Source organism: Rhamphochromis longiceps, linkage group LG23 (genome assembly GCF_057381845.1).
Source record: "Rhamphochromis longiceps isolate RC_006_pf linkage group LG23, R_longiceps_female_GT1.1, whole genome shotgun sequence".
Lineage (NCBI taxonomy): Eukaryota > Metazoa > Chordata > Actinopteri > Cichliformes > Cichlidae > Rhamphochromis > Rhamphochromis longiceps.
Window position 1 is genome coordinate 1,277,444 of NC_140578.1, and position 22,303 is coordinate 1,299,746.

Here is a 22,303-nt window from a genome sequence, read left to right on the forward strand (position 1 = left end):
TCAGGATTCTGGGAGATGGAGTTCAACAACAAACTGCTGAGAGCATAGATTTATGATATATCTCTGTGATACATGCTGAAAATTTGCTGTCTTTAGTCAACTCTTTTTTTAATGCTCTGGTTATATGTGTTTATATTTTTTTGAATTTTTACATTTCTATTTTGAGGCACTTTGTGATCGTCACTTTCTTACTTTGTTAGGAGTAGTACCCATTTATAGCACAGAAGAGCCCTTCCAGCTCTCCTCTCTCCTGTCTTGTCTTACTTCTCTCTTTCACCTTTTCTATCTCTTTGAAGAAGTGAGGCTCCATAAATATTAAAGAGGTAAGTATTACTTCTCAGTTGCAGTGAATTGATAGAAGAAAATAAAGAGAAAACTAGATCAGTAGAAAACTAAACAGAAGAAAGTAGAAGAGAAATAACAAGTTAACATAAACCAGTGACACACTCCGGGGCCTGATCAGCCCTGGCAGGGCCTCCTTGGATGAGGGTGTCTAGTGATAATGGCCAAAACACACGATGAATCCAAGGTCCACTACTGACAATGTGTCCCAAATTTTAATATGATAATCTAGATCAGATCTCTAACCCCTAAACCTAACCAAGGAAGGTAAAAAATGGCAGATTAGCCTGGGTAAAAGACCGAAACACCCTGTGAAGTTGAGGCACACAACGATGTGTGCCGCTGGTAAAGTTTCTGGGCTGCCTTTCCTCATAACAGCCATCCCTCAAGACTTTCTCCATTTGAAGCAATGCATTACCAGGGATTGTAACATCTAGTCCTTTTACTGTACCCATTTATATGCGCCTTTACTTATTTCAATGTGATTTATTCTTGTGCATTTAGACAAAAGTGATTATTCTGCTTTAGTTCTGCTTGACGTATCTGCAGCCTCTGACACCAGTAATCATGGGAGGGGTTGGTATTTCTGGTTCAAATGGTTCTCATCATACTTACCTGTTTGACCTCATCGGCCCCCCTCACACGTGGGGTTCCTCAGGGCTCAATCCTTGGTGCAGTTTTCTTTCCTGGGCATTCTGCTAAACAGCTTCAAAGGCACTTCCTAGAATTTCTTTGCTGATGACACACAGCTGTATTTTTCTGTCAAGACAAACAACCTCTCCTCAGTGAATGCTCCACTGAGATTAAAAACTTCTGTTGTGCTAAAACTGAGGTTTTTATTAGTTCGGGCCTGAAGACATCTCTAAGCAGGTCAGTTATTACACCAGCCTGCTCTCAGGCAACATCAAATCATGTATTAAGGCCGTTGGTATTATTTATGAACAGCAAGTTTGAATCTCAGAGCTCAGCCAGTCGTGTTTCTTTCATTTAAGAAACATCTCAAAAATCAAACCTTCGCTGAAACCCAACAGTTTGCCACTTTTAGTGCACACTTGCATTTTCTGCTCGGACGCCTCCCTTGACTGTGTTCATGGTCCAGAACGCAGCAGTGAGGCTCCTTACATGAAGGTGCTCGCACATCACCCCTATTCTTGCTTCCCGCCTCAGTTTCCAGTGATTTTCAGAATTTGTTTAAAGATTTCTGAAAATCAGCCCTACATAGCCAGGCTCCTGTCTATTAGGGGTGCAACGATACTCGTATCGATATTGAACCGTTTGATACAGTGCTTCCGGTTCAGTAAATGGTAAATGGCCTGCATTTGTATAGCGCTTTTCTAGTCCCTAAGGACCCCAAAGCGCTTCACACTACATTCACGCACTGGTGATGGCAGCTACATTGTAGCCACAGCTGCCCTGGGGCGCACTGACAGAGGCGAGGCTGCCGGACACTGGCGCCACCGGGCCCTCTGACCACCACCAGTAGGCAAACGTGGGGTTAGTATCTTGCCCAAGGATATTTGGCATGCAGTCAGGATCGAACCACCGACCTTCTGATTAGTGGCTGACCTGCTCTGCCACCTGAGCTACAGCCACCCTACACCACGCATATGTATCGAACAATACAACATTTTTAATTTATTTTATCAACTTTCCTTCTGACGATGCTGTCTGTGTTGAGCACTCAGTGAATCTGCGTTCAACTACTCCGCCTAGGCTGCACTGTCGAGCGCAGATCCACTGAGCGCTCAACACAGACAGCATCGTCAGAAGGAAGAGCGCAGGGCAAGCTAGCGAGACAGAAGCTAAGCTCTCCTTGCAACATGGCAAATTGAACCTCCCCCACCCTCATTCAGATCTGGCCTTTGGAACTATTTTGGTCTTCATGTGAAGTATGACCCTGAAGGTAAGCGCGTCATGGACTGAAGTAAAACAGTATGTTGGATGTGCCACGCAATGCTCAATTACATGGGTGGGAGCTAGTGTGTTAGCGCAGTTAGCTCGTTAACGTGTTGGCCGTCTAGCCCCATGCACGGGGCGATCCACGGTAGCTCGTTAACGGAGATTTGCCGTGTTGTGGCGTTAACGTCATTTCAGATTAAGGCTGACAGCACTAGTGGGAACACAACGAATATGACTGCACATTTACTCCGACAGCATCCTAGTGCAAAGACAAGTGGAAGCAGACAAAAACAACAAGCAGCATGCTACAAACTTTACCCGAGTCATTTAGACAGCCGTTAGCACAGGATTCTCCTTATGGGGACCTGATATGTTTAATATGCTGCTGAGAATATAGCCCAGAAGAAGCGTATAGTAGAGCTTTTATTTTGAAAGAGCCATTTCTCTGTAATAAACTCTCTTTTCCAAAGATGAGTGATTCCTCCATCAGATTTATTTTTTATTACTTTGTTGTTTCAGCAACATTAAATTTAAAAACTGTACTTTTGAGTTAAAATATATATTTATAATTTTAATAAATGACAAATTAAAAAGGCACGAACATTTTTTGTATCGAAAAAATATCGAACCGAACCGTGAATTTTGTGTATTGTTGCACCCCTAGTGTCTATATATGAGACCTTACAACAGCAGTCAGCCTCTCAAGTCTTCTGATCAGGGTCTTTTAACTGTTTCATGCACCTATTTTAAATCCAGAGACAATCACGCTTTTAAAGTCATAACTCCTAAGCTTTGGCTTCAGGTCAGCTGAATCTGTGGTTTGTTTTAAATGACTGCTGAAGAGTCATTTTTACAGGCTAGGATTAGCCCTTGTTCTTCTAATGTGCATATCTCACTGTGTGTTTCCATGTTTAAATATGAACACTTATCACTGTGTGATTTTATCCAAACTGTTAAGCACTTTGTAAATGTGTGTTTTAGAAAGTGCTATACAAATACTCATTCTTCTGCTTATAATTATTACTTATTATAAATGGGCATCAGTATTGTTTTAAAACCCTGCTGTACAACAAACAGCATGTAAGCTGAAGGCTGTGTAAAAATGGAGAACTCTCAGCCCCAACTATATGGATGACAGACTGCCCGACAGGACACAGTCTGTGAGATTGGGCAGTGCTCTGCCTGGTTTGGTGATGTGCAGGGCTCCACAGGGGATCGTGCTTTCTCCATTCCTGTTTACCTCGCACACCTCAGATTGTCAGTACAAGTCCGGGTCACGCCACCTACAGAAACACTCTGATGACTCTGCAGTGGTTGGATGTATTGTATTTTAGTGATGAGCAAGCAACTGAACACAAGTAGACGATTTTGCTGAATTGTCTGGGGGGAATCACCTGCTTCTGGAAGTAAATAAGACCAGAGAGATGACGATTGACTTCATGACCCGTGTCTATCCTGGGACAGGATGGTGATGAGTTGCAGGGAGTACAGGCACCTACGCATCCACACTGGCAATAGGCTGAACTGGAAGACCAACATAGATATGAGCATGGCCTATCGTCTAAGGAAGCTGAGATCCTTCAATGTGTGCAGCAAAATGATGCAGATTTAGTGTCCTTTGTCTGCTAGCAGCATCAGAGCTGAATGAACTGCAACCTGGACTCTTTCCAGGATCCTTCTATCACAGATAATCCCGACCACTCTCTGCACCACTTAGTACTAATGGAAGAAAAACAGCACACGATTTACTTTGTGTGCATTTCTGCAAAGGTCTTCAGCTTACAGAGTAATTTCTCACATTGTACCACAAGGGGGCGCTCCAGATCAATCTCACCACTGCAACTGTTCCATGTTATCCTCATTGTCACAGACTCATCCCATAGAAACACAAATCTTACAGTAAATGAGATTATACAAAAATGTTCTTGTAGCTCAGTAAGATAACGCCTCAATAATCACACCTGAACATAGCACTGCAAGTGCAAGAGTATCAGGCCTACATCATATATATAAACTATTGTCTTAACATAACAATCCAAAACGGACATGACCTTGGGAATTTCTGTATCCTCATTAGACAGACGGGGAAACACTTCCCCTGTCCCGAAAACATCCGCTGATAGTTTCCCCCTCTCTCACATCAGGCTCATTATCCCAACAGCCTGCTCTCAGCAGCGTTTAGCACATTTTGTCTGCAAAACTGTCACCAGAAGCACCAACGCAGGCTAGAAAGACACATTATAGGCTATTTATTATTTTGACCCTGACAGAAAAGTTGCTCCCACAGTTCCTGCTCATTGTTCCCCTAACACCGTTTCCTCTGGGAAACTTTCAGCCTTGGGAGTGGGAGCTGGACGAGGATAATTACTGGAAGCCCTGCACGGGGGCAGGGACTGCGCTGGCTGTAAATGGCCCTTTTCTTTCGGCCTGATTGGGCCTGGACCACTCCCCCTCGTTGCTCCTCCATTGGTCCGAGCCCACATCAATCTGGTGATTTCCAAGTGCCCCTCAAGTTTGAAACTTTTTTTACGAGTGGGAGGAATCGAGTTACAGCAAACTGTGGTAACTGATCGCAGCAGCCGAGGGAAGAAAACACGCGTTCAATAATTTACACATCTGTGCCGAGGACACGGTTACAGAACAAAACCTGAATTGAACAGCAGCGAGGACGTTTCACGGCCGACACGCAGCAGAACGAGTGGAAGAAAACCTGAATATGCTGTGAAGTGAATTCATCTGCTCTGCCAGGATGAACTCTTTTCGCTCACAGTACTAACTTGCTGTCATCTGGCTGACCGTGTCCCCGTGAAGCTGAGTAAGGTGAGTCCCACCTCAGCGGCCTGTGGTTAAGCCAGCTCCCCCTCCTCTCCTCGGACAAACACGGACTTGATGAGAGCTGTTTTTGTTTTCTGCGTTTCTTTACGTGTTTGACAGCCTCCATGTTTGGCTCGAGCTCAGCGGAAGTAACGGCCAATCAGTTCGTGCGTGATTGGGATACTTTAGCGTCTGATAAGAGATTTAGCGGCTAACGGACCGTTTCCGAAGCGAAGGAGAGTCGCTCGGGTTGTTGGTTTAATAAGATGTGGACGCGGTGCGAGAAATGAAAGATAAACCCAGTTTGTGCTTCTCCACGCGGAGGATCATTAGGATCATGTGTCTGCTGTTATTAGTCATTGATTGGTAATGAGAAAGCACCGCTGAAGCTCTGACTGTGGGGGTGGTGTACTCTGCCAGCCGCCCATGTTTCAGACTTGTGCGGCTTTACACCGTGTTTGCTGGATTTAATAGGAAGACATTAACGTTTATTAGTAACCATACTGTACACACTACAGTGGGACTGTGCAAAAGTCCATGATCATTTTGTTTACAAGGACCTGTGCCTTGTAATCTTTCACAGTTCTCCTTTGGATACTGGCTGCGTTTTAAGCCCAGTCCTTGTACCTTTTTGTTGAACCACTTGTGAATCATACAACCACAAAAAGGAACCAAAATCGAGGGACAAACCAGTATTGTGTCTACACGTGACCGACAACTTGGCAGAGAACCAATTTTAAATGGTATCTTTGGGCACTTTGTTACTAACAGCCTGTTGCAAAAACGCATCATTTGTTAAACAGTTTCAAAATGGTAGTTTTGATGCCGCAGGAGCGATTAGCTGAAAACCTGCCATATCTCCACATGGTCTGCAGTGAGTCCTTAAAAAGTCTGAGGCACGTGGAGGGCAAAAGCAGAAGTGGCAGACTTAAAAATAAAAACTACCTACAGTATTAAGAAATAATGAGGGGGAGGCTGCAAATACCTGACAAAGGACTGGAGAGCTGCATCTGGGCCTTCAATCGATCCAGCTACTGTTTGCTGAAGCCTCATCAGAAATTGTCCCAGTGGAAGAGTGACTGTCAATAGGTCATTTTTAAAGAACTCCAAGAAGTGCAGTGATAACGGTTCTTCATCAATGCAGTGAAGGACACAGATGCGTATGGAGGTCAGGAGAGATGTGCAACAGTTATGTATTAGCCTCACAGTCTAATCCTCAGCTTATCAAAATCAAAACTGTGGGAAAAACCCTCTAACACGCACGTTTTGTAACACATTGCTGTGTTTACATTGCAAAGCTTTTCTCCATGACAAGGCCGGGGGTGGATGAATAGCTTCACTGTGCAGTGGTGGCACACATTACCACGCTCAGCCTCAGAAGGCATGTTAAATGAAATATGGCCTTGGATTAGGACTCGGAGGTCCGTCTCTCCGTGCGCAAGCAAAACTGCTTTGGCATTTTTCGACCTGCTGTCTTTTAGTCGCAAAGCCTTCCTTTGTAGCGTCGTTGTTGGTGGCAACTGCAACAAGTGAGCCGAGGAAGAATGAACAATAGAGTAACTGCAGGACCTCATTTCAACACCTGCTGTTTTTGAAAAGGGAAAGGTGGAGGCTGTGCCTTTAAATCCTCCTAAACTGCATATTTAATTGGCTATATTTGTCTCCTCTTACTCTTTAGAAATGACGATGGGCATTTTTCTGGACTATTTTCCAATAACAGGTCATAACCTTTCCACAAATCCCTGAAGCGATTGCCTTCATTTTCTAAATGAAAGCCTGCAGCAGGTTGTGCACTGGTCATGCAAAGCAAAACCACCTCCAGTGTTTGGGAAGTGGGATCATTATTTTTGAGGTTTTGCTGTATGCAAGATGAATTGGTTAATCAGTGTAACAATCAATAATGAGAATAATCATAAGTTATAGCTGTAAAGTAATCATATTGGCCTCCATTGCTACAGACAGCCGCAGAATAACTGATGGCAGGTTTTAAGAACTATAAATATGTTTTCCTCATTAATCGTGGCTTTTGTGTTCATTGTTTTTTATACTGTATGATTTTTGAAAGACAATCAATAATATATAAAGCTTTCCCAGCAGGATTAAGCAGACGCTGGTAAGCCTCGTCTGTTTGTATTTCCGTGTAACTCTATCTGTGCGCATCTCCTCCTTTGCGTGTCTTGTCGAGCAGGACAAAGCAGTCACGTTGCTCTACATTCCCCATGCAGTGTTATTAAGGGCAGTGCATGAAATTGCGGCAGTAATCCCAGAGACACTGTTGGTCCTGCTGAGGAGACGCCATGGTTACTCATTAACAAGACAAGAGAGGTGTTTGACCTTTCTTTTACTGGCCTGCGACGCTCAGCCGAGCACGCAGGTGGCCGCTAAAACCCGTGATTCTGCATGAAAGGCCAGCGCTGTATGACCTGAAAATATCGTGACGTTACCTGAAATAAAGGCAGCGAGGGACGGTATCAGTTATGTCACAATCATATCCTCTCGTGCCGGTGACCCCTCTGTTTTCACTAATCCTCAGCCCTGCTGTTCTTGCAGCCAGGCGCGCTCCTTTTATTAAACATCAAGTTAGCAAATTATGCTCTCTGGGCTCTGAGGTAAGGCAAATTAGTCATAATGTGTCGTACTCCTATGGTGGCCTTAATTAAAATGTCACAGGCCCGGCCATCAGTCACAGCACGAGCAGCTTGACTATGTCCTGCATTATTTGCAGCGGTGTTAACGTGATAAATAATACAGAATTGAAACTGAAACACGCCAGTTAAAGCGAAGTAACAAGCAGGCTGTTTATCCCTCTCGATTTGTTGCCAGTCTTTCTCTTTGCACGTTGGTCCAAATTAACTGGGCTCTAAGTTAAAACAACTACCCACTTATGCATTTTAATGCAAGAAGAAATGTTGTCAGTGAGTGCTGCGCTGGCCCCCAGGCAGCGCGGCAGCGACTGTATTCCCAGCCTTATTACACATGCGTAACACTGACTGATGTTCCTAAATTATTGCCAGCAGCTCGCAGTTGCTGTCTCTTACTGTATGCGCTGACGGCCCACCCTTTATCCGTATCCCACGTGTCTGCCTGAACCTGTTGCTCCACAGCAGACTGCTCTTAGCCTTTAGTCTATTTTAGTCCATATCGGCAGACTGAATTATTAATTTCCGATCCATTATGTGCCAATGCGTTAATTATTAATTGTTGAGCGGGCTCTGGCAGATCTGAGGAAAGTGTTAAAAAGAAAAGAAAATGGGGGGTGGGTTGGAGTGCGGTTTCTGAGCGAAAGGCATTGATTGCTTCCTTTCTTAGCAAATCTGCACAAGTCTTCAGAGATGACTGTGTGGGAAGCAGAGGGCTCGCCATTCAAAGCATGCATGTTGCATGTATGTTCCCCCGTCCGCGTGTTCTGCGTGCAATTATGGCTCTTCATGTCAGCACTGCTGAGCTGGATGAGTGCGAGCAGAGAGAGCATCATTACGCAGACATACAGCTGTTAGCACGTACAATGCTCCCAGCTCTGGCTCTATTAGCAGTCAGCACCTCCTCTGTTATGCAACACCTCAAGAGAAGAGCGAGACAAACACTACAAAAGTTGATGAAAGATGAAATTGCAGCGTTCACTTGTCCTGAAATCCTGCTGTTGATTCCCCCAACAGTTGAGTGGCTCCATTGGAGCTCATTTGAGTGGTTACTCTCATAACACAAAGCACGGATGTACCTTATATAACAACCTGGATTGTCTATTGTATCTCAGAGTGGAGACAGATTATATCATACAGCTGGGGAGAATGTGTAGAGAAGTCTGTTTTTTTTCCCTTTCATTCAAGGTTTGCCACACAAAAATCAATTTAATGACATCGTTAATGTTTTGGGGATTTTCCCCCCCAAACCTGACACTTTGTTTTTCTTACAGCTCTGCAGTTTTACGAGGCTTTTAAATGGAAACGCTGGTACACTGGATGCATCTTTTTTAATAACTTGTGGAAGTTTAACCAGAAGCAAGAAAGCAAATACAACACACCAGTGTGTACACAGCAGGGCGTCGTCCAGTCCAGTCCGGCAGCCGTGCAATAAATGCTTTGTGATGCTTATCATGCAGATTTTTTGTTGTGTCGAAGAAGTCTCGACTCTGCTCCTTTTGTTGATGCTCGACTGTAATGCAAAATGCAGGGCAGCCATTAACCTTGCACTGCTGCTCTAATATTGCAATTAACTGCTGATTACTGGAAATAACCAGTAAGTAATCCTGAATTAAAAACTGAATGCCGTCAGTTGTGCAATCAAGTGCTTTTTGATTGCTGGTTTGAATCTGAATGGATGAACTATTTAACCAGTGGGAGAGCAACAAAAAATATTTTTCCAAAAAAGCAAATAAGACTAAAAACTCTTAAGAATAAATTGCTATTCATAAAAAAACCGATAAAAATATCGATCCTGTTTGCAGCACCTTTTGTCTTTTTGTGGTATCTGTTATTTTACTTGGACGACTACAGCAGGAAATGACAGGAGAGGAGCGATCTGGAGTGGTAGAGGATGTGGTAAAGGTCACTTGCATGCTCGCCGAGGTTTATGCTTTTGGAAAGGTGAGACTTAAAACCGGGAAAGAGTCTTCCTGTGTTTAATACACCTGGACGCATTATTTTGTGTTCGCAGCAGATAAAAATAGTTAGTGAGAAATGCCAGAGGTAATTATCGACACGTGATGCAGTGGAGAGCAGATAATGGGGCTGTTTTTTGTTGTTGTGCAGTGCACAATTCAGTATGATTTATGTCTCTTCAGTAATCGCCTCCATCCTGAAGCGGTGAAGATTTTTCTCTGCTGATGGAGTTGTCTTTTTCAGGGTCACAGTGCCCCAATCCATGTGACTAGCGATCCCTGAAGAGCATGAAAGTCGTGACATTTTCTGCTGCCATCAACCAATCACTTAGAGGATGAAGTGTCATGGAAAGTTCTACAGACTCTGCCAAAGCTTTTTTAGCAACTTTTGGTGGCCAAGCAGTGTAGAAACACATCTTTCACTGGTTTTTCTCTTTATGCTGGCTCTTATCAGCATCCAACAAGCTGTCTAGATTGGCAGCAGGTATTAAAGTGGTGGTATTTTGGTAGCTGTGACCTCCTCTTCCTCGTGAGGCACAACGCCACGGTTTAGAGTGGGCGGTAGCTACGGGTGTATCCAATTTCCACCTCTTTTTCACCTGTCACACCTCAGCTTTAGTTTGATTGACAGGTGAGTATAGCAGATGCTGAGGCTGCAGCCTGGATCCTGAACAACGCTCCCCTTTGGAAAAGCAATGCTGCGCTCGTATCATGTTGGTTTCATCCTACATGTGAGCAGCCAGAAGCCAAAAACATGTTTGTGTCAAGTAGCACGTGTGGACCATAAAACAACACGTGCAAATCAAATAATGCTGAAATAATGTCAATAACTATCCCCTTTGTTGGGGAAATGTAAATAGTTTTGGTTAGATTTCCAGTTTTTGGGCCTTTATGGAAATTTCTTTAGAACTTGTTTGTGATAGTTTTAGGGTTGGGGTGCCATCACTAATGCATCAGACCTCAGGTTAAGTTAAACACTGATTGTTTCCACTGTGAGGATTTTGTAAATTTTCTTTGTTTTATAAATTTGGAAGTTGCATATTTTGAAATTCTACACTTAAACTGTTTGTTGTTGTTGTTTTTTCGTTGGGCTCATTGAATCAGAGCCTGACAGATATTAGATTTTTGGGACAAATTATTTTTACATTATTTTTCAGCTACAAGTATCGATTTCTGATAAGGTTCAGGATCTTCTTTTTAAAAATGCCACTGAAACCATAGATGGTATAAAATAGACACAGATTCCAGGCCTGAAAAGTGAAGGCAACAATTAAGTTTAAATTAATTAGTACATTTTGATGGCCACCAGGGGGCAATATCAGTGTTTGCGAAAAACCAACAACTACACGACCTCGGTAAACGACTTGTCTTTGACAGCTCACAAATGCTAATGAGCGGTTTCACGGTCAAGGAGTGACGTGGTTATGCTTCAGTCCAGCATTGTTACAACTGTTTACTGCCACCAGGGGGCAGCATCACAAACAAACGTACTTTAGTTTTTCCTCTTCTTCAGGCAGTTATACCAATATTGTTATAATGCTGTTTTTCCAGCCAGTTAGCATTCGGCCTATGCAACGCATGCTTGTGTTTTGTTATCTTGGGTTTTCTTTTTGTTTGGTGTGCTGCACACAAGCGCGCCTTCTTCGGTTGCATCCCCATAGTCCTTCGCTTCCGGAAGCCAAATTTGTGCCGCGAGTCTGACCCATCTCTCAGTCGGCACATCTGGTTTCAAAATGCAAAACTAGCAATGGCAACCCCAAAAATGGGCGACGGCATGCCGACGATGACAGAGCGCGTGTAAGATGTTTGCATTGGCTCTGATATGAGCTGATGCTAATATGATTACTAACATCTTACATATGTTTTTGGGGGTTAGTCCTTGTGACCTTTGGCCTCCTTTAAGGGGGAAAAAAAAAAGGGAGCTTTAGTGATGACACATTCATTCGGCTCGATGAGTTATTATTTCTGTCATCATACAATGAAATCCAACTATAGTGACAAAAAAGTATTTTAAATTGTGGCATTTGTTTGGTAACTGGGAGCGTCGAGGCTGTAGCCACTACATCAAGATCTTGTTGCTGTCTTTACAGCTCGTCTTCTCTGTATCAGTGTAAAAGGTCACAGTGGCCACATTACAGAAACACTAACTGAAAGTGACAGCCAGTAGGAGTTGTCATCCCACTTATTCCTCTTTTCCCATATGACCTGGAGAAGCTTTTAGCTGCCACGTCTCCACCGCAGACCGCGCTGTCACCTGCCCTGGCTATCCGGCTTAAATAGTCCTCTGAGGAGTAGGGGGGGGGGGGGGACGGGAAGGTCATTTTATTTTATTTTTTTATTTTTATAAAAGTCATCACAGCTTCTCGTCACCGCGATCCTTCAGCCAGGCTGCCACGCAGGCTTGACAGGCCTGTCTGCACCTGCAGGCGGGAGCGTCCCTGGGTTCATTACCCAGGCTCCCTTATTGTCTTGAGACATCAATCCGACACTCTGTGGGGTCTGGTTTCATTTCCCATGAGTCATCTTTGCTTTGAGATTTTTGCTCAGTGTCTATATGAGCGAGTGCAGCTCATTTTGAGTGAGTATATGAGTTTGTGACTTGTCTCACTGCTGCAATTATAAGTGCTGAGCTCTCGGCTGCTGCAATCTGTCTTTGTTTCATGTTCAGCTGCTCAGTAAGTCGGCCTATCAGTAACGTGTGTGTGAGCCAACAGATGTTTGTTCCTCTGATGTCTGCGTGCACTGATGACTGTGGCTCGTACACTTTGCCACAATACTCAGCAGGATTTGCCGTTGTCATGTCTTGTTTTGCCTTAAATCCGTTAAAATGTTGCCTCTAAATACTACGGAGACGCCGTGTTGGGGTTGGTGGGCTGTCCCTGGACGCCGCCGCGCTTCACAGGCCATTTAGATTTGGCACTAAGCGCTTTGGTGCAGCAGAGTCACAGAAGAAAAATAGGATTTGAATCGAAAACCTTTTCATCGCTTGTCCCTTGAGAGCATGTTTTCGCGAAACCTTTAGCTTTGGGCGGGGACTAAGAGCCGGAGTGAGGATATCCTTCCGTCCTCGAGATAAGAGTGTCAGGAGTCTGTTTGTCACTCTTAAGCCTCGAGTGAAGCCAGAGGCAGACAATGCTGAGAGCCAGACATTTGAATTGTACGACAGGCGAACCCTCCACCCTTCCCCACTTCTTGCCTTCCTCCTCTTCCAGCTCGTTGGCGGGCCTCGGAGAGTCGACAGCTACGACGCCTCAGATCTGCAGCAAAAGTATAATTTAATGAGCGCCATGAAATCACCCGTGAGCCTGTAAATGGCGTCTGCCCATTATCCATTTGCACTTTTCGAAACTCTCGTACATCCATCAGTGGAGGCAGAGAGAGGATGGAGGCTGATGCAGACGCGTGTTCTGATAAGTGCATCTCCTGTGGAGGCCGTCCTCTGTGATTAACTCGTGTCAACAGGACAAAGTGACGTTTCTTTTCTTCCAGTTGTCACTCGCATAGAAATAAAGATTCCAAGTTCAGGTTTTGTTTGTTTGGGTTTTTCTCTCACTCTGATCATTAGTGTCTTTCTCATCTTATCCGTTTCACACGCGTTGCATCAGAGCAGGATTTTCTGTAACAAGCGTAGCACGGCAAGTTTAGAGTTACGAAGCGGTCGATAGGGATCTGCCAGTGATCCTTGATCAGCGCGGCGAGAGGCCCGATTAAATGTCCAGCACCTGCAACAAGACGCTGCGAAAACTAGATTTGGCGTGAGACGGTATATAAATGACCCCTCGTGCTAACGCCCACAGTTATTTCCTGCATGTTTCAGGGTTGATGTACAACAAACCTCCACCCCGGCTCTGCCTCTCCTCGCTCCTCTCTGGGAAGCATCCTGCTGACACTCTCTCCGAGGAGTCTTATTGATATTCTTCGAGAGGCATTGCAGAGAGAGAGCAAGGGAGGAATGAAAGTCACACACTGTAGCAGGCAGCAGATGCGCTACCTTCCAGTACCAACGACGGCAAACGTCACAAGTCACCCAGCAGGGATGTGTCAGCGCTCTGCGTCGGCTGCACTAATTGCACCTCTCACGCTTTGTGTGCACGTTATCCGGATTATTACGGAGAGGCAATTTGCCATTCATGTATTTGTTTACAGTTAATCCTCTTTAACGTGGAGACGTATGGCGTGAAGAGTAATCACTTATGATGTGAACAGGACATTTGTTTCAGTGCAGCAGCCACGCGTTCGGCGACGTGCGGCTCGTCAGAGGATTTATACAGGGTGTGACTGTTTGCCTCATTTCTATGCGCATTGTTTTCCACTAATCCTCGCATTTGGCTGAGTCATTGTCATTTTTTTTTTTTTTTTGCTGTGCGATCAGTTTACACAATCGGACGAAAATAAGTTTATTAGCCGATTAGTCAGCCGACAAAAACGACCTGGATTTGTTTTAGCTGGACACAAACCAGTCGCTGCCTCCTGCACCAGTCTTTCAGAATCAGCTCGCTTTCAGTATATTTAATGAAGCCATGCAGAATTTTTACCTTCACGCTTTACAAGCACAGGGGTCAAAGGTTATGATGCATTTTTAATCAGCTGTTTCTCAGGTGGTTTGATGGGAACTAAATTTAGCTGTTTTTGTTTTAGTCCCAGAAAAGTCAAAGTTTGACACTTGACCTTTGTCTTCATCAGACTATAGCAGTCTTCACAATCCAAGATATTATTATATTCCAAAAAGATTTTAGCTTCAGTTTTTCTTGAGACAAAATGATTTTTCTTATTTTAGATTTAAAGTATTAAAGTTTAAACTAAAAGTAAAAAGGAGCCAAAAGTGGAGTGCCAACGTTTGGTGCTTTTTGTTTTGGACACTTTTCAGTAGCAGAATGTGCTGAGGTTTCAGTCTCGACCCTACAAGCTCAGCTTGATTCGTACATCTGCACTGAAACGTTGCCTCAGGCTGATCCTACGTCAGTGGCAAACGCTGTTGGCACCGTTACTCTCGTGCGTGAAGGTGGGATTTCCGCCTTTGAGTCGCTCCATCCTCTCCTGACCATTCAAAAAAACGTCTGCAGGAGAAACCCAGTCAGTCGCTCGGGTGTAGTTATGTGAGGGTTTGTGGTTGGGTTTTGGCATATCTACAGCTTAGATGACGGTACAGGAGAAATCTTTGTTGGGTGATTTACGTTAAATTGAAAGTGTGTCATTAACGTGTCAGGACACCGCTGCAGCTTCATCTACAGCTCGGCTCTCAAAGCCTCGGCTCTTTTCTGAAACATATTCTGTCATTTGGTGTTTTGACGACGGGGTCGCCGAACCGCCGTCTAACACGTCGGGCCAAAATCTTCCAGACATGTTCAATTTGTTGACATCTAGCGACTGCAAAGGCCAAGCATATGACCAACATCGTCTTCATACTCATCAAGCTGTTCACCGACTCCCCTCGTGCTGTACCGTGACTCATCAGGATGAAGGTGATCGCTCAGAACAATTTCATATCTGTTTTCAGTCCCCGCGTAGGTGACGCTTCACATTATTGGTTTAGTTTGTCACCTGTCTGTATATCAGAATATTTATTTATGTAAAACCGAGGCCTGTGTGTTTGTTTACAGAGCTCTGTTTACGGCGGAATAATTTTACATAATTATTAGGAAATAAATTGCAGCAAAGGAGACTCTTTGCATGTTTTCACAGCACATACTCGGCAGTAAACACTGAAAATAAATCGGTGACTTTAGATTTAAGTAATATTAAACATTTATGAGGCAGAAAATCTAAAGACTAATAGTTTGCCTATATGTTCATAATGATGTAGGAAACGTGACGTCTGCTAATGAGTACAGATGGCGGTGCTGTATTAGATTGTGAAATGCTGTGCACTCATCTTTTAGGGACCAGCAATATTTGTACCATATTTTCATGAATATTCCCAAAAAGACACATTTTTAAAGAACCTCCAGGAATTTTGAGCATTTAGTTCAAATTTCATAGAAATCCATCAAACGGTATGTGAGAGATTTCAGTCCAAAGGTGCAAACACATTACGACGCCACTGTGACCACAGCGCCTGCAAGAGCTCCTAATCCGAGCGTGCAAAGATTGACACGTTTTAACTGCACGCTGTGACCACTTCCTGCCCAGCCAACAGGCGGAGGAAACGATGACACGTGCATCTCTGCTACACAGCATACTGTACACTGGAGTTTGGATCAAGTCCACAGGAGGAAACTCTTTCTTGGCAGGTTTCCCTTCAGATTCACGTCAGGTGTGCAGTTTAACAGTCTGTAGCTCTCTGTTTGTAAATGCAGCTTAGATTTGCTGTGGTTTCTTCCCAGTAGCCCTAACGATCTATTAAACTGCAGAGACCACTGACATGATGCAGTGAAGCCAGCGCTGAGCCCAGCACGTGTCATGTCTGGTATCTAAACACCAAAAGCAACTGAGTAATGTTATTGTCTCGAGTGGCTAAAAAAAATCAAACCCTGATCTGGATCTTTATTATATGAAGGTTTAGACTTAGAAATAAATTCCTGCCATTGTCCCACCTCTTCCTTGTGGATTCGTTAATATGTGACATGATGCGGCGTCCGCCCAACCCCTCCATCACGAGTCCCAGTGAAACGGCGAGCAGAGGAGAGAAACTGCAGCAGACTCTCACACTGCTGAAATTAAATTAGTGTCCATAAAATAGGTCAGTAACTTGAATAAAACGCTTCTTTGGGTTTTTGAGGCACTGAGTGGACACTCTGCACTGCGCTCGTACATCTCACCATCACTTATACTCACTTTATAAACACAATGAGGGCCAACGGTTTCAAAGAGAGGCTCAAACGCACTCAGCATGCAGGCATGATGAGACCTAAAGTAGAGAGAGGAGAAGCTCAGATTGCAACGATTACGTCTGTTTACTGTTTTAGTAAAGCCAAACACCGTATTCAGTTTCATTTAGAGTTCCTTTCTATATATTTCTGAGAGTGCGAACCTCTAAAAATGTTGAACATGTCCGAACAAAATGAAACTCGTAACACAGATGCCCCTTCCTTCACCCTCATTCTTCCCCCTGCATTATAAGGCAGGCGTGGAAAATGACTGCGGTGCCTGTTTACGCTCGTGCGCTCTGAGGTTATCCTTGGAGATCTGCGAAAGTTAGAGAGGGAGTGCTCAGGAAAATAGATTTTTGTTGCTTTATTGCTTTAAAAGGAGACTGTTCAAGCCTAAAGAAGTGACCTGCAGAAGGCTGCTGAAATGATACGGCGTGCTGCGCTCTCGCTCGCTCGCTCCCCTCAGCGAGGCTCTGAAAGCCGGCAGACCCGATGACCCCCCCCCCCCCCCCCCCCCCCCCCCTCCTTCTGAGCCTCTATCACGGGCGCAGCCTTTCACTGAGTCACCCCACTTGCCACACAAACACACACTCAGAAACGACATGCATAAATAAATCCACACATGTGCAGAGTGGGCTCTGTCTGCCTCCTGCTCGCCTTGTTTCGTCAGTGCATTCAGCTGATGAGACGTTCGGATTACTTTGCCTGCTTTGCGTGGTCGGGATGTAACTGACTTTACTCCCACACGTGTAATGACACATTCTTCTCTAACTACCTTGCAGGCACCGAGCCAGAGGGTTGCTGGGACTAATTTGACAGCTGCCACGGCTCATTATCTGATAAAGCGGACAGTTCTCGGCCCCGCAGTTTAAACAGAATTCGACGATGCTATATCTTCACACATTGTGTGTTGGTAGTGTGGTATTCTTGGCTCATTTTGCTTTTGATATGAGAAGGTCAAAGAGGACATCTAAGAAACGGTTCTTGTTTTATTTCTCAATTTGTGCCAATTTTAGAAAACTTTCAAGATGTTTTCACGTTGATGGGGTTTATCGATAAGACTGTGGCTTGATAGCATGTTCTCTCTGTCTCTTCTCGACCCAGACTTGACCATGGACTCCTTCAGCACCAAGAGCCTGGCCCTGCAGGCGCAGAAGAAGCTGATGAGCAAGATGGCTACCAAGAGCGTGGCCAGCCTCTTCATCGACGACACCAGCAGCGAAGTGCTGGACGAGCTGTACCGCGTCACCAAGGAGTACACCCGCAACCGCAAAGAGTCCCAGAAGATCATCAAGAACTTGATCAAGATGGTGGTGAAGCTGGGAGTGCTCTACAGAAACAACCAGTTCAACAGTGAGGAGCTGATCCTGGTGGAGAACTTCAGGTGACGACCGTCATTTATCGCTCTCGTGTCTACACGAGGCAGTTTAGACCGAAGCCCAACTTTGCTGCTTCTCCTTCAAAGCCATGTTATAGTTTCCTGGTATGTGAGCATGTTAGGGTCCATGTTGGCTGATGTACCAACTACGTATGCTACAGATGAGCACCAGTTATATTTATTTAAAGGACATGAATGGGGATCATCCTCTGTTGTAGAGGTGGGTGGTATAAACAGTATACGGTAGAAACTATGAATTTACCTGCAAATGATGGCGGGCGACAGTAAGTGCAAAGAGACGAGGCACGTTTTTGAATATGGAGAAAGCCAAAAACTGCGCTTCCTCCACTTCTGTACCGTTGATTCATTAATGTTGAATTCTCTCTCTATTCCCATGTTGTTGCAGTATATGAATGACTAACCTCGTATTGTGGATGGATTATCTCAGCTGTTCTCCTGACTGAAGATTGGTCCTTTTACAGCATCCTGCCATGCGATTGCATTTGTCCCTAACCATCAGGAACCCTCACGTTAACTTTTATCGAGGGGGAAAAAGTTAGCGTTCATCCTGCAGCTTCACTGTGTTTATGCTATGCTAATATAGCTGTGTCGCTAGCGATCACGTAGCACAGCGGTCCCCAACCCCCGGGCCTCGGACCAGTACCGGTCCGTGAGTCGTTTGGTACCGGGTCTTTTCACGTGTGTTATGAATAAATCTTCTTTTTTTCGGTACCGGTACTGGTTTTATTTTGTTGTATTTATCCGCGACACCTTAAAGGCCGGTCCATGAAAATATTGTCGGGCATAAACCGGTCCGTGGTGCAAAAAAGGTTGGGGACCGCTGACGTAGCACATCATTATATACCAGCTAGCCCAACTTCAGTAACCCTACAAACGTCACTGCTGTTTAGTTTTCTGTCTTCATTTATGTTGGAAGTGACAGCAGAGCTGTACGTTTGAATTAGTTTCCAAAATCTCTCAGTCAGAACATGCTACATCATGTTTAGGTGGAAGCTAGCGAGCTAACCATCAAGCGGTGCGGCTTCGTAGCTTACCAAAGTCACACTAAAACATTTTTGACAGATGTTTGCGCGCCGTGTAGCACATACAATCTGTTCGAGGTCAGTAAGCACAACAGAATTCATACATAAGGCGCACTGTAGATTTTTGAGAAAATTAAAGCATTTTAAGTGCACTTATAATGCGGAAAATACGTATGTATGTATGTATGTAAGCATGTTAGGGATCATCATCTGTTGATGCACCACCTACGTATGCTACAGATGAGCACCAGTTGCATTTCTTTAAAGGACATGAATGGGGATCGTCCTCTGTTCTGGACACAGACAGTATGTGAAGGTCATTTTATGTTTTGTCAGAGACGAACCTGCTGGAATAATATCTGTACAAAATCAGAAGTTTATCAACCTGCTGGTTCTTTAACAGCGATGCTACATTTTACCTTTGATTTCTTTTTCTTTCTTATGAAGCGATGCGGCTCTTACAGCAGAGTCCTCATCGCTGCAATAAACGATCGGTTACTCGACTGTGTCTGAGCGAAGTACAAGTCGTGTTATATTGTTGGTCAGGAGGTTGGAAGCCTTGTGAAACACTGAAGATGTGATTCTGGGGAGAAGTGCAGTTAAAGGATGTTTCTGTGTGCTGATGGAAGCAAATTAAGGGAATGGACATTTCCATCAGTTTATGTGTTTCCAGTAAAACCGAGCTCGGAGGGACGCAAAGCTGACACAAGCGCTCAGTGCAGAGACGGGTTATTATATTAGCATGGAGATGTGAGCTTTGCACAGGACAATACTATAACTAATATATGGGGGTTGTGAAAGTTTTCTGGAGAAATTCCTGCGGCAGCACTTTCTATTTTTACTTCTGCTGCTCTGGTCAGAATTAGAAAGTGACAGCGTCTCCTCTCTCTTGTCTCCTCGCAGGAAGAAGGTCCACACTCTGGCCATGACGGCGGTCAGTTTCCACCAGATCGAGTTCACCTTTGACCGGCGCGTCATGGGCGCCATCTTGAATGATTGCCGCGACCTGCTGCACCAGGCCATCAAGCGCCACCTGACAGCCAAGAGCCACTCGCGAGTCAACCACGTCTTCAATCACTTTGCCGACTGTGACTTCCTGGCGACTCTGTACGGGCCCTCGGAGGTTTATCGCGGCCACCTGCAGAGGATCTGTAACGGGATCAATAAGATGCTCGACGAAGGCAACCTCTGACCTCTGCCTCGGCGTTAGGCTCGTTTACCTCGAATCATCACGAAGCATTTCTCCTTTTTTTGAGACAACGATCGTGAACATTTTTCTTTTTCCTTTGTTTGTGTTTGCGTTTACTGTAACATCGAAATTCGCTTGGCAACTTTGTCCAAAGTATATTTCTTTTTCCAGCCTTCTTTTTAATGAATGTAAAACTTCATGCTCTTATCTCCATAGCCTTGACAACTGTGCCTTAAATAGCATATTTTATCTTCGTTCCAAGGGCTCGCTTTCTCTCTGTCACTTCAAAAAGGCAAGAAACCAGGCACAGGCCTCCAGCTGTATCTGTTAAATGGACAAAAGTGGGTCTGGGAGCAAAACGAGGAGAAGAGAGCGAATTTCCAAGGACAAAAAGAAGTTTTACTGTCTGTTTGCTTTTCCTGAAAGCAGTGTTGCACTCGATCCCAAACAAGCGCTGTACTGTAGTGAAACCATGTGAACGACGGCAGTAATCCTGCTCAGCCAGCATTTTGCGGCTCTCGCCATCATGCACTGAACTCTGGCTTTTTGTTTCGGAGCCACTTATAAACCCACATTTGCTTCCAATAGCCTGGTTTATAGCCACCACAACAAAGGCAAAGTATTTGGGTCATGGGGGGAATGTAAACTCGAAGGAATTTGAGCGTGCTGCGTGTTGTTGATCGTCTCTGCGCCGACTCGAATGTCTCGCCGCCTGGACGCTCATCTAGCCTGAAAAATCACGGCCGGGCGGCGAGGGCGGTGCACAATGTGGCACCAGGTGCAAAGATTGCTCTGGCATTTTGTCAGAAGGGAATTAAGCGCCAACTCGGTCGAACCGCTCGCCGTAACGGATGCCGTTAGTCCGGGGTCAGCTGTGTTTCAGGTTGGGGAGCCTCACGTTTATCCTTAAAAGCACTAAAACTCCAGCTCAAATTCTGACTGATCCCAACTAAAAAGTGAGCAGGCAGATGAAAGACTGCAGCACCGTGTCTGTGAAGAGCGCCGGGCAGAGCACGGAGATTAGAGCAGAGACAAACACAGCACCTGATTGTGCTCTCCCACTGCAATTATCGCTCCCCGCTCCAGGGTGGCGTAATGGCTGGGAGCCGGCCTCCGTCGAGCAGCCACTCCATTTCACCGCACGGCAGCCTCGTGTGATGAGATGGGGATAACGTCTCTGTTTGCGCGATGCCAGTCCTTCTAATGGAGTGAAAGATGATGTTGTGTTTCTCCCTTACAAAGGAGTATATGAGTAGTTACTACAGCCCTCTCCAACCTTGCATAATGGGCATCTTTCCTTTTTTTTGTCTGTGTTTTTGTATCACTGAGCCTGTCTGGGAGATTGTTTTGTGCTGCGGCCTCATTTTGTATTCTGTGTGTGTGTGTGTGTACCTGTGAGAGAATTGGAAATTGAGCCGTGTAATAAGCGCTGTGCATTCCCAGATAGGATTGCTGAAACTTTAACTTCTGCAGCAGCTCTGCCAAAGAGAGAGGAGAGAAGGGACTGCTGTTACATAAAAAGCACTCCCCCCCCCCCCCCCCCCCCCCCCCCCCCCCAGGACAACACTTCAGAAAATGGTGTGAACGTGATCGTTCTAACCCCTTAATGGTGAAAATGAAGACCGAGGTGGTGGCTGTTGTCATTTTAGTCCTGCGCCGGTTTAATTGTGAGATGACTTCTCATTTGTTAGATTCATTTAAGACCAGCCTCATCATTTTGGGAAGGCTTTGAAGTAAATCCTTTAATTGTCTTTAAATGCAATTTTCTCCAAATCCTCCTCATCTCAGGGCGAGTTTCAATCTCACTCCTTCTGAAATCCACCAAAAAGCAGCACGAGCCCTCGAAACAGTCGCACTTATTTTACTCAAACGTGCTTTTCTTGTTTCATTTTCACTCTTGTGACTGTGGTGAGTGTTTTTATTTTCACTCGTGTACATAGGATTGTGTTTGTGCGTTCTCTGTATCCAGACACAACAAATTTAATACAAAATGCTTTTTTTTTAAAAACTGATACATTTCCTGTCTTTTTATTTTTGTCCTAATCACCCATCTCCTTATCTGGATGGTGGATGTTTCTGACCCGATCAGGAGGGTCATCTGACTGCAGCTGACCTGGATTTAGTCGGGGCACACACACACACACACACACACACACACACACACACACACACACGCACACGCCCCAGCTCCCAGCATTGTTAGGAAACTATGAAAACAAACCCATCTGACTG

The 22,303-nt window shown here is 44.8% G+C and overlaps 1 protein-coding gene across 1 annotated transcript; it reads left to right on the top strand.

Moving 5' to 3' along the window:
• Window positions 1-4,548: 4,548 nt before the first annotated feature.
• On the top strand, window positions 4,549-22,048 carry tnfaip8l1 (tumor necrosis factor, alpha-induced protein 8-like 1). Its single transcript, XM_085397521.1, has 3 exons — window positions 4,549-5,061; window positions 17,566-17,845; window positions 19,786-22,048. The coding sequence occupies exons 2-3, from the start codon at window positions 17,574-17,576 to the stop codon at window positions 20,072-20,074; spliced, it is 561 nt and encodes a 186-aa protein (XP_085253647.1). The 5' UTR covers window positions 4,549-5,061; window positions 17,566-17,573; the 3' UTR covers window positions 20,075-22,048.
• The last annotated feature ends 255 nt before the right edge of the window (window positions 22,049-22,303 follow it).

What these genes read in the sequence shown, in the direction of transcription:
- tnfaip8l1 (XM_085397521.1), top strand. Translation starts at nt 17,574, where the DNA reads ATGGACTCCTTCAGCACCAAGAGCCTGGCCCTGCAGGCGCAGAAGAAG. An exon ending in ATCCTGGTGGAGAACTTCAG is followed by an intron (nt 17,846 to 19,785) that starts GTGACGACCGTC and finishes GTCTCCTCGCAG; the next exon opens with GAAGAAGGTCCACACTCTGG.